Source organism: Chiroxiphia lanceolata, chromosome 1 (genome assembly GCF_009829145.1).
Source record: "Chiroxiphia lanceolata isolate bChiLan1 chromosome 1, bChiLan1.pri, whole genome shotgun sequence".
Lineage (NCBI taxonomy): Eukaryota > Metazoa > Chordata > Aves > Passeriformes > Pipridae > Chiroxiphia > Chiroxiphia lanceolata.
In genome coordinates, this window is record NC_045637.1 from 72,620,790 (window position 1) to 72,635,849 (window position 15,060).

Sequence of the window (15,060 nt, forward strand, 5' to 3'; positions counted from 1 at the left end):
CTACATCTTTTACAACTAAGTCTGCGTATTCAGCACAGATACAAGTATTTAAGAAATAGATATGCTGAAGTCAATGGAATTTGACATGCTTGAGAAGCACGAGTCAATTGAATTTTTGTTTGTATTGCAAAGTTAATGCATACATACCCTTGATCTCTGAAATATGTTTATATTTTACTCTAGTTTAAAAAGGCAGTAGCAGTAAGATTCATATATTAGGTATATAGCAGGACTCATTAAAATGAAAACAGCCATTAGACTTCATTACAGTGAAATGGTAGTATATAAAAGGAAAATTACTCTACAGTTGCTAAACTGCCAAGTTATTGTTAAATCTTTATCTGGAATTCTCTTTTAAAAACATTCACATACTCATTATACTTGGGTGCAATTAATAAAATGTAACTGCACTTTTATCTTTGGGCTTGCAAAGCAGTCAGTATTCCAAAAAAAATTCTCTGTTTTACTACTTAGAGGCATTCAGGGCAGAGATGGAGCACAAAACAAAGAAACAAATGTTTCAGCATTTAAAACAACAAGACTAGATTTTGTAATAAGCACCCAGCTTTTGACTTTGGTGTTTCTCTGAAAAACAAACATGGAAAACCAGAACCTTCCACTGCTTCTACATGGAACTGCTGATGACTGAAAACTGCCAGCTGCATGACTGCATTGACTCAGAAGTAAATCGAACAACGTGATTACTGCAATAAGGTGAGCTCACTTCCATCTTTGTGCTCAGCTGGAGCTTAATGTGTTACACCACTTTGATTTCATGTCCCTTGGAGAACAGGAAGGTTATGATTCTGCTGCAGCTCTCCATTATTCTAAATGCACAAACACGTATTCCAGGATTGTCCCCCTGTTCTTATGAAGAAAAATCTCAGGCTGTTAATATTCTAACCCATGGTATTCACACTGTGATCCATCCAGACTCAGCTGACCAACAATTCAGGTCAAAATCTCCTTAGGTTGACTAAGGAAAGCTGTATATACGTTAATGGTACATTAGCAAACTTCTAAGAATCATAGAATCACAAAGGCAAGATCTTAGGAGGGGATACAACCAGGTCAGCTGACCCAAAATGACCATATGATGTCAGCTTGGATATAAAAGCTAAGAAAAGGAGGAGGAAGTGGAGGCATTCTTTATTTACAACACTTGCCTTCTGGATCAGCCGCTACATGTGCTGGAGCTCTGCTTCCTGGGAAGTGGCCGGACATCACTTGCTGATGTGAAGCGGAGAATAAAATTAATTTTTTTTCCCCTTTTGCTTGCACGCATAAACTTTCACTTTTGCTGTAGTAAAATGCCTTATCTCAACCCAGAGATCTTACTTTGTCCATCTGAGAAAGGGGAGTGATAGAGAGGCTGGGTGGGAACATGGCACCCAGCCAGGATCAGCCCACTACAGCTGGTCAGGTTTGAATGCTATGAGCTCTGGGTCTGGCAACCCTTGATACTCTAGCCTAGAAAAGGAGATTTCCCCAAAAGCTCTATTGTCACAGCAGAATTAACGGTTTCAATGTATCTGGATGTAATCCACAACACAAATTTTAAGTGAAAGTAGACACAAGGGAAGTAATTCCAAACACCTCCCCAGTTACAGCTTGATGTAAGCTTTTCTATCTTCAGAAAAATTTTCTGACTAGCCAATAACCATACATTTAGGCATTTGCATATGTTTTAGCCTTTTATTTTTGTAAATACAACTTGGACAGTTGAATTGCAAATGAACAGTAAAGATGGACTTGAGTGCTGGATCTAGCAACATCAACAGCAAAACTTCCACCTATATTTGCTGAAAATTTTGAGGGTTCAGATTAGCAATTGTTTTACCTATTTCCAATTAACTTTCACATCAAAGTTCTAAAGAAAAGCAATATTAAGCCAAATCCTCTAAACATTCTGTTCGAAGAAATGTATATTTCGTAATACATTTTGGAATCTTCAGCCCTTGGATTCAAGGGTGTCAAATGTACTGAATGTACTCTGAAGAGGAAATTCGGAAAATTATCAGTTTATTAAGAATTCCACTTTTCGCAGTACTAGCAAAAAATATGAAAATAAAATTGCATCCTTTCTAATGGACTTTATAATAAATATTTAATTATTAATAAGATTTCGGGGAATCTAATCCAAGTAGATAAAAAAGCAAGTGTTAAAATACCAGTGTGTCTTAACTTTTTCAAAATATTCAAATACAACTTCTATAAATTGTTATTTCAAAGTACAAACTTTTACTAGTGTGAATAAACATGGAGATCTAGCATATAATATTTTTGTTGCAGTCAAGACTTCAGGATAAATAATTTTTTTATTTAACAGCTGAAAGTGCAGATACCATATATAGCTGAATCCACATCACTATTAACCAGTGATTCAGCTTCTATATAACAAGACTATAACAAAAAATGCCATCAGGTCTTAACTTAATTATGTGTTTGAATACTATGATCAACTAGTTCTTCTGCAGCAGGCATAGCAATAGAATTGTCATAGAAAGCTGAGTATCTGGACTAAACAAATGCATTTTTGGGATTAAGAAGCAGTCTTTCCAATGAAGCTTTGACTTTTTTACTGCAAGTATCCATACCAATTCAATTCTTTCTATTTGCATTTCATCCCATACCACACAGTTGCCCTTCACCTTTCTTTGTGGCATAAATCATAAGTATACTAAAGAAACGATGATTCTGAAACAGCACACCTGTGTCTATTCAAGTCAGCAGCAATATGGTAATCTTATTTGACATCAGCAAAGCAGCTCGAGTTGTGTAGGAGAAAAATTTTGCTTTGTTTATTATGTTAACAAAAAGTCTAGGAATAAGCACTAACAGCTGTTGCTTGTACTTTAAAATTTACTGTAATCAAGCACAATGAAGTTCATCCATCTTATAAACAAAATGAACTTCTCAATCAGGGATGAGTTCAACCACAAAAGTAATCTAACAGATATGTAAATAGTGCACTACATAGGCCATACAAGGGTTTACTTTCCCTAACAGTCTTTCAAGTTACTTATTACATCCCTGAAATGGTGGCTTTAACTCATTTGCTTGCACGTGGTGGTTCAGACTGAAATGGCTCTGAATCTGAAATAGAAAAAAAGATTAATGTTCACAGAATAACTTCAACCATAAGAATAAAAAAGTCAACTAAAACTTTTTTTTCTCTCTCACACCAAAATGCATCGAAATTACAGTAGTTTTAATTTTGAAATAACAAGATAGACAAGCTATCTCTGAAATTTGCAGTATGATGCAAATCTATAACCTAACACAAAGGAGTTATAGATTTACGTATAGAATGGGTTGTATCTCCTGCCTGATGTGTCTAGGACTTATTCTGTATAAGTTAAAAGAGAGAAAGCTCTGTCTCAAAAGGGAGTTGCAAGGTGCTCATGCTGACAATTGCTTTGGATGAGCAGACAAAAGTACACAAGAGGGAAAAAATACAAGACTACCTTCAGCTATCACCTAAAAGTATGAAAAGGACAAGGTCAAAACTGAATCAAGGTACATGTCTGCACAAAACTGTTAAAAGCATTAGAAATATCTCCTTTTACACTGAAATACAGAATCAACTGGAATAGCTATGACTGCAAAGGAGGGTAATGCAAAGCAGGTGTAATGTTATCTAAAAACTGGAAAAAGGAACTAAAAAATAATATGTATCTATATATCAATCTGTGTAGCACACTGACTTTTCAGCAGCCTTTATGGTGTACTCATAATTTTTTTCTGTATGCATAACTGGTATAACCAAATCAATGTCATGATTACTCTGATTTCAATCTTCAGCTTTCTTTATATCTCAAATGTCTCATTAGAGGCACACATTAAAGAAATCAACTATCACCAAATTAATGACTGTGAGATTTTGAAATCCAAAATCCTTTCATTTTACTCACAGTAATGGGAAAGAAAAATGTCAGTGCACAAGAAAGTTAAAGAGAATCTGAAAAAGAAAATAATATTCTAGGCTCTCTTTCAGGCTGAGGAAGAGCACTTTTAGACTCCACAGTTGAACTGTTGGGTCACTGTGCCTCCCAAAGCAGCATCCTCTGTGTGATCAGAGTTTAGATAGGTAAGTTGACTTTGAAGAGTGGCTTCTCAGGTTATGCACCCTCCTTCAGGTCCAGACCGAGATCTGGCTTCATCCCTTAGTTTTATAGCAGTTTTTATTCTGAACAAAACCACATGACTTCTAGTTCTCTGTTTGCCTGCTTTATTCTGATATTCACCTGGAGGAAGAGGTTCTGCACACAAAAATAAAAAACAAATAAACAAAAAAAAAACCCCTGTAAATATATTAATAGAAGACACAAAGATGAATTTAGAAAGAGCTAAAATGTCAGAGATATTAAAATACTTGGCCTCTAAGACTTTCACACATTAAAATATCAAGGTCAAGGGAATCATGATAATTCCCACTGTATATAAAATGAATCCCTGATACTAATAAAAAAAAAATTGTGGTGCATGCGATGTCTATGTTCAATAGCATTTCAAAAGATTGCTATACAAAAGTGATATAGCAGCCATGGTTACCAAGTCAGTGTAAAAAGTGTAAGTAAAAGGTCTTTGACAGAAGTAATGGGAATTTTCCTCCCCTTTAACCTTTATATACATAACCTTTATATATAAGTGTCTTCGAGTGATGTCTTTCATAGCTATTATCACTGTGCTTGACAAAGTAAGGTTTGAAATCATAGGTAAGTATTGGATAACTTTTTTCTCTTAAACTGTTGCAATTCCACTCTCTTCAACAATGCGTATATATTTATTTTGACAAATTTTTATGAACAGTGATCTATTTCTTAAATAGGAGTATTAATGATACTTGTGACAGAAGTTTCCTGAAAAATATTAGGGGCAAAAGAATATTCATAACAAATAGGCAACAAATATTTTACAGTCTGCTTAAATTTAGGCAGGATGGCTTTGTCCCGGCAGCATTTTACAGAAACACATCACACAGAATCCCCAGTATCAGTACACAGAAGCCCCTGGATTGGAACAGAGCAAACTGCAATTGTAGAGATGAAAATACTCCATGAAACCACCTGCCTTAGCTGATTACAAACAGGAGCACTCTTTCTTTAGCTGGTCATAGAGTATTGTAAAGTAAGCACAGCAATTCAGTGCCTCTCACCACATCCAGAGGAACCGCACAAATTATTCAGGCTGCCCTCTGCTGTTACCTTGAGAGCCCAACTCATTTTAAAAGAAACAGCTTTCAATAATGTTACCTTTGGACTGTTCACTATTTTCTGATGGTTCTTGAATCTTTTTTTCCCATCCAGTACACTGCTGAAACCAGTCAGTCCCATAACCATTGTTAATTAATTTGCTAAAGTTTACTGCTTCAATTTTTCTCTGAGCAGGCCTATAAATACAAATATATTAAAAGAAAACAAAAGCGTAAGTAAACAAAAGTAGCAATTAGGTGGAAAAAATTTATTTTGCACAGAAAAGGCCTTATAACATAATTTATTTCTAATTATAACATTATTTCAAAAATTATAACCATTTATAGCCTTATCATTTGTATCTAAATAACAAAACATACAGTCTACACGTAATCATCTAAGAAAAAAACCAAAACCAACCAACCAAACAAAAAAACCATACAACTGTGCCTGATTAAGTGCTGTATAACTTTGCATGAGAAGACCTATCTATTTTATTGGAATTTTACATGTATAATACTGGTTGTAGAGACAAAGACTTGCAAAAGGGAAATCCCACAAAGAATGTGTAAATAAAAAGGTTGACAATACTCATTCTGTGCTGCACAAAGGTGGAATTTTGTCACAGATTTGCTCTTAAATTCATTTGATGGTTTAATTACTTATTTTGCATCAATAACATAGTTCTAAAACATACTGGGATTACTGATGACCAAGTAATAAATTTCTAAGACAAAGCATGCAGAAACAATTCAGCTGCACACACAGCTGATGATTTGATTACATCACATCACATATGATAGAATAATTTGCTTAAAACAGCTCTTCTATGAGCTCATGACAGTATTTTTGCTGTGTCTGACCTTGCATAGACTACAGTTTATGTCTTTCCTTAATATGTCAGTCCTACTTGTGTCTGTAACCTGTGCTTGCAAAACTAACAATGTGCATTATTGTTTTCATCTGTTCACTGGTACTGCGAAAAAAAATGCAGACAATTTAGAATACCATAAAAGTGTGCTACATAAAGACATGCAACTGTATGCTTCGTTTTTATAATTCAAAGTTACATTGAATAACTTTCCTATATTAGTTAAAGTACTATTATTTTAGTTGCTTTTAAACTGTTTTAGCACCACATATGATGGCAAATTTAGTAGCAGCAAGGATCCACAATGTCTGTACACATATCCACTAATCTCTGCAATTTCACAAGAAGTAATATTATTTGCATACATAAATAGTTGCAGGCTTAGGTATTTAATGAATTTCATAAGTGCACTACTTACACGGGTGGAAAGGAAAGCTTATTTGCCCCACTAAATTCCTTTCTTGTAGAAACATTTGGCATTCTGCTTGGATATTTAGGGTTTATAGCTGGGAGCTTCACCTGCGTTAGAGAAATCTTAGCTTAACAAAAGGAGTTATGAAAAAAATAACCAAGAAGATTGTATGATAGTACAGCATTTAAAAGTGAGAGTGATATTAACAGCCTCTAAATGTCTTCATATTTCAATGTCTTATCTATATTTTTTCCATAAGTAATAGTAATGGAGAACAGAGGAAGAGCAGAAAATAAAGCAGCTCCTTAGTTAGTTATTCTACAAGATTAGCTGTTTGTTCTCTCCATAATGTGCTCTACACAACCGTTTCCCTCACAGTACATTTCCACAAAAAATTAAGCTTCAAATTCAAACTTACCCATTGCAACCTCTCATTTTGGTCCATTTCTCTGTATGCAGTGTATGAAAACAGCCCAGTTTTACTAATGGCAGGAGGACCAGCAACTAACTTCCAGCTTAATTACTACTTTTTTTTTAATTAATAAAAAGCATAAAACATCCCATATAATAAGAAAACTGTTTTGGTACATTAATTAGAGGTTTGAAATTCAAACAAATGCACATATATTGGAGAAAGCCTACAACAGAAAAGTGTATTTTACTTTTATCATCTTTTGATTGCCAATGACAGTTAAAGAAACTCAGTCTTGATTGAAAGACAGAAAGATAAGATGACATCTAGAAAGCCAGTGAAAAGACTTCACATACTCTAGAATTGAAAGTGGGAAAACCGAAAAGAAATGGAGAAACGTTAGCAACTCATATCAAAGCTGTTTATTTTTATCTTAGATCAAAATCAACAGATTCTGAAGGGTCAACTTACTTCCCTCAGGGAGTCTGTGCACACTGAGTATGGAAAATGCAAAGAAAAGTATAATTGCGTTTGAATACATCTAATCAATGAACTAATTAAGAAGCCTCTAAAAAAAACCAGCAGATCTAAATGTTCAGAAAGTGTAAGTTTTCTTAGTATCCAAAGGAAGTGAAGCTAGGACAGACAGTTCCACTGATTCTGAACAAGGACATCAGTGGAAATATATGTGTAAAGTTAGTGCTGATACCCCTACAGACTTCAGTGGAGTCAGAGTTTCACCAGAAGAAGCTTCGGAATCTGATAAAAACTAAGTGGATGGGCTACTAGATTTCAGCCTGAACGATGTTATGTTGAAGCTTAAAGAGATGAAAAACTGGGATATTTGTCAAAGAAGAGATGATACTAGCAAGAGCATGCAGTAACATCAGGCTCAGCTACGTGAGATGAAAAGGGGGGGGGGGGGTCTGTTGTCCAGCCTAGAGGTTAAAAAATGCATTAGCTGCTTAGAACTGATTTTCAAGTCCATTAACACTATTCTCTGCTGAAGCAGCCTGTTTGTGCTTTACATTATAAAAATGCTATCCTATTGTTCAAAAATGCTAGTGCTGTCTTCTGTTATCATTAGGTTGGACCACTTCAGACCTGGCATGCAATGGAAGTTTCAGATCCCGGACACAATTACCCACAGTTCCAACAAAACAACCAAAAACAATCTCAGGTGACATTTGTCACATACTGAAGGCAGAATGGCACACAGGGCATCACAGAAACATAACTCCATTTGAGAGTCAGGATATACAAACAGCAGATGGAAAGAGATGAGACTTTCCTCTTAGCACTGAAGAGAAGCACTAGGAAAGGAAATCTAGTAATTAAAGAGTTAATTAAAGGGCAGGGGGAGCCAGGAAGCCTAGGGAGATTCTGACTGGAGGCAGACAAAGGGTTAAGCTGTCAAAACTAAAGTCAAGGGAAAAAAGGGGGAAAGGAAAGGTAAAGAGAAAAGTCTTAAAGGCTGTGAGCAAGTCTTGTGCATTGTTTCAAATGTTGTCCTTCTTGGCATTAAATGAGACAGGCTAGCATAAACTCCAGGTATCAAAACATTCCCTACTGTTCGAGTGAACTAATGACAGAAGCAACAAGCAAACCAGAACTTGTTTTTGGAGGGCACCTGCTATCCTGTCAGGTGCCGTTTGTTACTTTGCTGGGCAAATTCAGCATTAAAAGCAGACCTTGTGCCACTACACTCCAATGGTTACAGCTGAGGGAGCATTTTCCCTTTGACAAGCCTCTACATAGCAGCCATCAATTTTTGCAGATAAAACAAACTATGTAAGGCGGCTCTTTTTACATGTTCTTGGTTTAAAGTGTTTTCTTCCTTTATGAAGAGATAGCAAGAACATACTCTAAAAATTACTGTGTTTATCATACATACACATTTATTAGTCTCAGCTTCAAGAAACATGAAATGCAGTATGTATTGTGCCTGGCTGGTATATGAAGAACAATGTATACCTGCAGCCAGCATGGAAAGCTAAAAGCTCCCAGATGAAATCCTGACTTCCCTGTGATCAAGGACAAAATTCTAGATTAGATTTCAAATCTCTCCCTGAGGTAAAATCCTGACCTCAGATGAGCAATTCTTTTGCTACAGCACACACACCCCCCTATGTATGTATGCATATATACACAGACATTTCAGGCAAGTGCCTGAAACAGAGGACTTCATAGATGAAGTAGTAATCTTACCAGTGCTGCAGAGAGATTGCCTAATTCTGATGCAAACCCTGATACCACCTCCAACTGATCTCCCACCCATACACAGGCCTCCTTCCTTCTTAAGGTCACAGCATTTTCAACCCAGCTGGGACAGATGATGCACAGGCAAAAGGACCACAGAATCACAGAATGGTTTGGGTTGGAAGGGACCTTAAAAATCATCTAATTCCAAACACCCTCAGCCATAGGCAGGGAGACTTTTCACTAGACCAGGTTGCTCAGAGCTCCATCGAGCCTGGCCTTGAACACTTCCAAGGACTGGGCATACACAACTTCTCTGGGCAACCTATTCCAGTGCCTCACCACCCTCATACTAAAGAATTTCTTCCTAAAATCTAATCTAAACCTATTTTCTTTCAGTTTGAAGCCATTGCCCCTTGTCCTGTCACTGCATGCTCTTGTAAAAGTCCCTCTCCATCTTTCTTTCATCCTTCAGGTACTAGAAGGATGCAATTAGGTCACTCTGAACCCTTTTCTTTTCCAGGCTGAACAATCACAATTCTTTCAGCCTGTCCTCATAGGAAAGGTGCTCCATTCCTCTAATTATGTTGGTGGGCTCCTCTGGACTCACTCTAAGAGGTCGATGTCATTCCTGTCCTTCCAGAGCTGGATGCAGTGCTCCAGGTGGGATCTCACCAGAGCGGAGTAGAGAGGCAGAATCACCTCCCTTGACTTGCTGGCTATGCTGCTTTTGATGTAGCCCAGGATACAATTGACTTTCTAGGCTGTGAGCACACATTGCTGGGTCATGTCCAGCCTCTCATACAGCAGCACTCCCAAGTCCTTCTCAGCAGGGTGGCTCTCAATCTGTTCATCCCCCAGCCTGTGTTGATACCAGGGTTGCCCCAACTCAGCTGGAGGACCTTGCACTTGGTTTTATTAAACTCCATGAGATTCCCATGGGCTGCTTCTTCCTGGGCCAGAAGTCCATCACTTTGCCATAAGCACAAAGGCTAAATCCTTCACACACTAGCACATCTTTGCTGCTTTGCAAAATTTCCAGCAGAATGAAAATTACCACTGTGATTAAGGTGTTAAGGAGGAACTACAAGATCCATCCCGAGGCAGGGAGAAACCATGTAATAGTCTCCCTGATCTCCAGTCCTCTACACAGCAACAACCATGAGGAACACTGGAGATATTAATACTTCATAACAAAGCATCATAAAGGCTTAAACCTCCAGAGCAGGGACCCACTTGGGAACAGTGTTTCCATTGTTTTCTTCTTCCAGCTGAAGAGATACCTTTAGAGGTTAAAATGGTTTTGCACTTGTCCCTAGGGGCATCCTTTGGGATTTAACTCCATGATTGCATCATGTATCTCTCTTTTGAATAAATACTTAGTCAGACTGAACTGAGAAATATTCAGTCTGAGAAATACATTCAATCTCAATACTTGAGTTAGTTTGCTGCTGCACTATCATCATGTAGTCAAATAAATAAATTGAATATTCCTTAAAAATTTGCCTGTGGTGTTTTGGAATACATCTCTTACAAGATGTACAGTGAAAAAACTAAAATTGAGACTGTTTGGGAGGGTTTGTTTCATTGCCTCACTTGGAAGACTCTTTGGGAAGGTACTCTTAAGAGCACAGGATAGAAACCTCCCAAAAGAGGGTATACAAGAAATAGATGTGAAAGAAGCACCATGTGATGTTTCAAGATACACAATACACTTTTCAGGATACAACAAAGATTCTGTGAAGGACAGCCATATGGTGGTGTGAAGGTAGAGCTAAACCTAGCAACACAGAATCTGATTCTCAGGTGCTTAACCTTAAACAGAAACATTTGGTAGATTTAGAACTTTAGACAAAACTCAACTTCAGCTTTTGTGAGTATAGTGTAAATTATATATCAAGGCCTCAGCAGATTTGGAATCTGAGCTGAATATACAAAATATATTCACTTTGTATTTAGTGACAAATAAAACACACGGGAACTTTCAATTGCATGAGTGAATGAAAGTGGATCTCAGTCAAGCTCCACCCAAACTGAAATGGACCTCAGTCTCACAAGTCACCACATGGATTTTAATTACTCTTACTGTTATCAAAGTTAAGTTTGACCCTTAAAATATTAAGATAATTGGTTCTTAAGTAAGGGAGTGAGGGACAGCACTTCTTGTCTGTCCTAATTCAATCCTTTAAGAGGCTCTGCAGCAGGCCAAGTTTTTATTTTCAGTGCCTTAAATCTATGACTGAAAAAAAGCTTCACCAACAAGAATCAGGCAAATCACAGTTTAAACATACATTGCTTGTTTGCCTGTTGGCATAGATTAAGTAAACATTCCTGAGCCTATTCAGTAATGAGGTGGTCCCATTTACACAAGTCATCATTCTGAACTTGCACTAATTACTCTTCTCAGCAAAGGCTCAGGACTTTTTTTTCCTAAAATGTGCAAAATCTGCCCTTCTGTTCAAGAAGAGAGGTACTAGTGTCCAGGTGCATCAAATGCCTTTCCATGTATACCCCAAAGACCTATGGAAATGTGGCAACCAAGATTATGGAGGATATTTAAAAAACATAAGGCTTCAGCATCTAAAATGAGCAGGGGCAGGGAGGATGAAAGAGGGAGGATGGCAGACAGGTTTCCAGGACAAAATACAAATATCAGCACAGAAATGTTTGTTCTAGACATAGCTATGCCTGCTTTGTCTTGGATACATCTTTCATTCAAAGACAGCTAGTGCAGTATCTTTGGGCACTCTTTTGCATTTTAAACTAAACCAAACTCCTTTTTCAGAACAATCGTCTGTTCTTATCTCCTTCTTCTTTCTTCTTCACTCAAGATTACTTAACAAGAAGTAATTACTTAACAACAAGTAACATTCTTACCAAGAATGAATTGCAGGGGCAATAAAGCATAAGAAGATAGAAACTAACTAGTGGCTTTCATTCACACTGAAGTATATGCACCATATAATGTGATTGAACACTGTGTTTCTGGTTCTTATGCTACACCTGCAGCATTTAACAGAAACATGGCTTTCTTCTCATTCTCTAACTGCAATACAAAAATTGCTTCTGGAATACAGAAACTTGTGTGGATTACAGCTTCCCTTCTAGAAGAAGCAACAGGCCCAGACAGAGCTATGTTCACAAGCTCTACAAAGCATTGTCAGAGTGCCTCTCGATTCTACCTTCTTTTTCTCTGCATTTTCTTTGTCCTCAGCATCCCGCTGCCAAACACTTTTTGTATCAAAAGGCCCTCTTCTTGCCTCATAAGTGTTACCACGATGGTCATCGGCCTTAAACTCTCTGTGAATCATATATTCTGGTAGAGAGGAAACAGAGCTCCTGCAGGTAAAGATTTAACACCTGTTTGCACCAGGGATACAAATCTTGCACTTTCGTACAGAAGTATTCTGAAATGTTAATAAGTGAAGACAGAACTCAAGATGTTATGTAGGGCTTCAGCAGGCTTACCATTGCTCATCCATTGCTGGGGGACTGGTGTGGTGTAAGTACCAGTCAGGTGCAGCATATGCTGCTGAAGGGGACTTCATTATCACAGGAGTGTAGTGCTTCAGTAGGTCTGGAGAGAAAAAGACAAAAGTCACTACTTTTCTGACTTCTTCTCTGGTTGCAAAAGCATTACCTTTGTTTTCAGGTTGCTGTTTTGTCAGGAAGAAATGCTTGCTTTCTTCAGTAAGGAGCATTTGTGTCCCTTGATAATACAGTCAGAACCTTGCAGCACTGTGTTCCAACTGTACCTTGTTTGTCTTGCTCTAAATGCTTTGACGTGTTTCTGCTGCTCAGTTAATTCATATTTCTGGATTTGTTTCTCTGAATGTGCATCTGCTCAAGTTCCTCAAGCTTCCTTCTTCAATAAAAAGGAAATAACAAACCCACACATCACCCTGCTATAAGAACAGAATATGTACAGCACTGTAACAAAATGAAGTAATTACAAAAAAACGCTTTATAAACCTCTACTAAGTTTTCTGATGATGATTTTTTGTGAAATTATTTTCACTAGGCCACTATTTAAATAGCCCAAGCATAAATTGTAGAGACCTCACTCAAATGCAGCCAGACCATCATCACCCATTTAGACCAAACACAGGTCAAGACCGCATGTTTTGCTAAAGAGTTGCCATACACAACAGACAGTAAGGATGCCTTGACAAGGTGACCTCTACATTTTCATTTGCTCATTTTTTCCACAGGTTAATTTCAAAAGTCCAGAGGATCCTTCTGTAGCATCTATAAGTACTTAATACCACACTCAAGTAAAGCCAAAGAAAATTAAGGAAGACCAAAGAAGCAAGACAAATGCTCACCAGGTTGGCCTCCTTGCTTTGCCAACCTCACATAAGCAGAATCAGTGTCTTTGATCCACTTCTTGAGGCACCCAGAAGGTGGCACTTCATGGGGAGCTTTTGAAAGGTCACTGAGACTCTGGGATGCTGGGGGAAGTGGGCTCTTCTCTGGTTGTTTCGGTGGCATGGGGTATTACCGTCCTGCGATAATGGAAAAGAAAATATTTATAGTAAAAGTTAACTACTAGCATCCCTTTTTCAGGCAACTGACAAATTGAGCCCACCTGGAACATGAATGAGGTGCTACATTTCAGCTTGGAGACAAAAGACCAAGCTTGCTTATTCCAGGGGAAATAGCACTTTTGTTTCAGTTTTGAAACAGCATTCAAGTTTTCCTGTAAAATGTTCTAATCCACTTCAATCAGAAAACTATTTCCAAGGGCACCAAAAGCAGCAAGAGGCACTGGAGACAGTAAGAAACACTAAAGCCTTTGGTTTCTTTTCCTTTTCATGCATTAACAAAAACAGAACCTGTCCGTTTGCAGGTCTTTACGTGTAAAACAACCAAACCCGATACCCAAATAAAAATCATTTTAAAAACCAATACTCAACACCCTTCGTCTCCATATATTACTTTCTCAACTTCTAGTGAGCAAAAGAAAATATAAATAAATCCTTCATAATGGTAAAATGGACAGAAAGCAAACAAGAAAAAGCCAGTCGAAGGCACTGTGCCATGGAAGGTTAACAGGCACTTACCGAAACTATTCCAGGTGCAGCTGATGCCGTTCCGTCGGTGTAAAGCAACCACGTCCAGGCTGCAGCCCACTGAGCAGCCCCTGGGCACACACACGCGTTGCCTGTGCCCAAACTCAGCCCCAAGGAACAACAACAACAACCCAAAGCGCTGCCTCTCGCCGGCGTCAGGGGCGCGGAGGCACCAGCCGGCGCCCGCTGCCGGCCCCACGGCGGGTCTGTCCAAGGCTGCGCGACCCCGTCGGCCCGGCTCTCTCCCGCTGGCGCTGCCCAGGGTCTCCCCGCTACCGCAGCTCAGAGACCGAACCGCGGTTACCCGACCGGAGACCGACATCCCCCAGGGAACGGGCCCCAAGGGTGAGTCGCGGGAGGAGTCGGACCCCGCCGAGACGGGGGGCTTTCCTCCCTTCCTTCCTCCCTTCCTTCCTCCCTCCCTCCGCGGGCGGCCGAGGGCGGTGCGATGCTCGCTACTCGCGGCAGTAGCAGCCCGGAGACGACGCGAGAGGCCCCCACCCGGATTGCGCCGCTACTGGGAAGAAAAAGAAATTAACTCCATCGCAGCTGAAACCCGTACAAAATCCACCCCCTTTTCCATGCCCTTTACCATTCTATACTATTTAGTCTTCGCTTTCGGTCCGTGATCGCTTCCAGGATTCCTGGACGGCTGGGGGTTTCCTATTGGAGCTCTATCTGATCAGTCCGACCCACTTACTCCGTGTAGCTTCGGTTGCAGCCGTGTAGAGGAGACCCTCCCTTAGAACGGCCAACCCGACACGAGTAACCGGGATGCCAGGACCGGTTGCTTCAGTACAAATCACTTCCAAAGCAGCTCAAACCCCTTCATAAGCTACAAATATCTCTTTTTGAGTTGGAGTAGAGTGGACTTCAGATCCTCTGTATCCCCAACTCCA

General features: G+C 39.0%; 1 protein-coding gene across 2 annotated transcripts; it reads right to left on the minus strand.

Annotated features, from left to right (window-relative positions):
* Nucleotides 1-1,681: 1,681 nt before the first annotated feature.
* Nucleotides 1,682-14,575, minus strand: C1H7orf57 (chromosome 1 C7orf57 homolog). 2 transcript variants are annotated; one of them, XM_032709057.1, is made up of 8 exons: nt 14,153-14,575; nt 13,415-13,594; nt 12,558-12,666; nt 12,272-12,428; nt 6,485-6,585; nt 5,256-5,392; nt 4,248-4,262; nt 1,682-3,096 (listed from the first exon to the last, which is right to left on the minus strand). In XM_032709057.1, the coding sequence occupies exons 2-8, from the start codon at nt 13,578-13,580 to the stop codon at nt 3,053-3,055; spliced, it is 729 nt and encodes a 242-aa protein (XP_032564948.1). In that variant the 5' UTR covers nt 13,581-13,594; nt 14,153-14,575; the 3' UTR covers nt 1,682-3,052. The 2 variants fall into 2 exon arrangements, with proteins under 2 accessions (XP_032564948.1, XP_032564956.1); XM_032709065.1 differs by lacking the exon at nt 4,248-4,262.
* Between the last annotated feature and the right edge of the window lie 485 nt (nt 14,576-15,060).

What these genes read in the sequence shown, in the direction of transcription:
- C1H7orf57 (XM_032709057.1), bottom strand. Translation starts at nt 13,580, where the DNA reads ATGCCACCGAAACAACCAGAGAAGAGCCCACTTCCCCCAGCATCCCAG. An exon ending in AAAATGCAGAGAAAAAGAAG is followed by an intron (nt 6,586 to 12,271) that starts GTAGAATCGAGA and finishes TCTCTAACGCAG; the next exon opens with GTGAAGCTCCCAGCTATAAA. An exon ending in AAGCTTTCCTTTCCACCCGT is followed by an intron (nt 5,393 to 6,484) that starts GTAAGTAGTGCA and finishes TTGTATTTATAG; the next exon opens with GCCTGCTCAGAGAAAAATTG.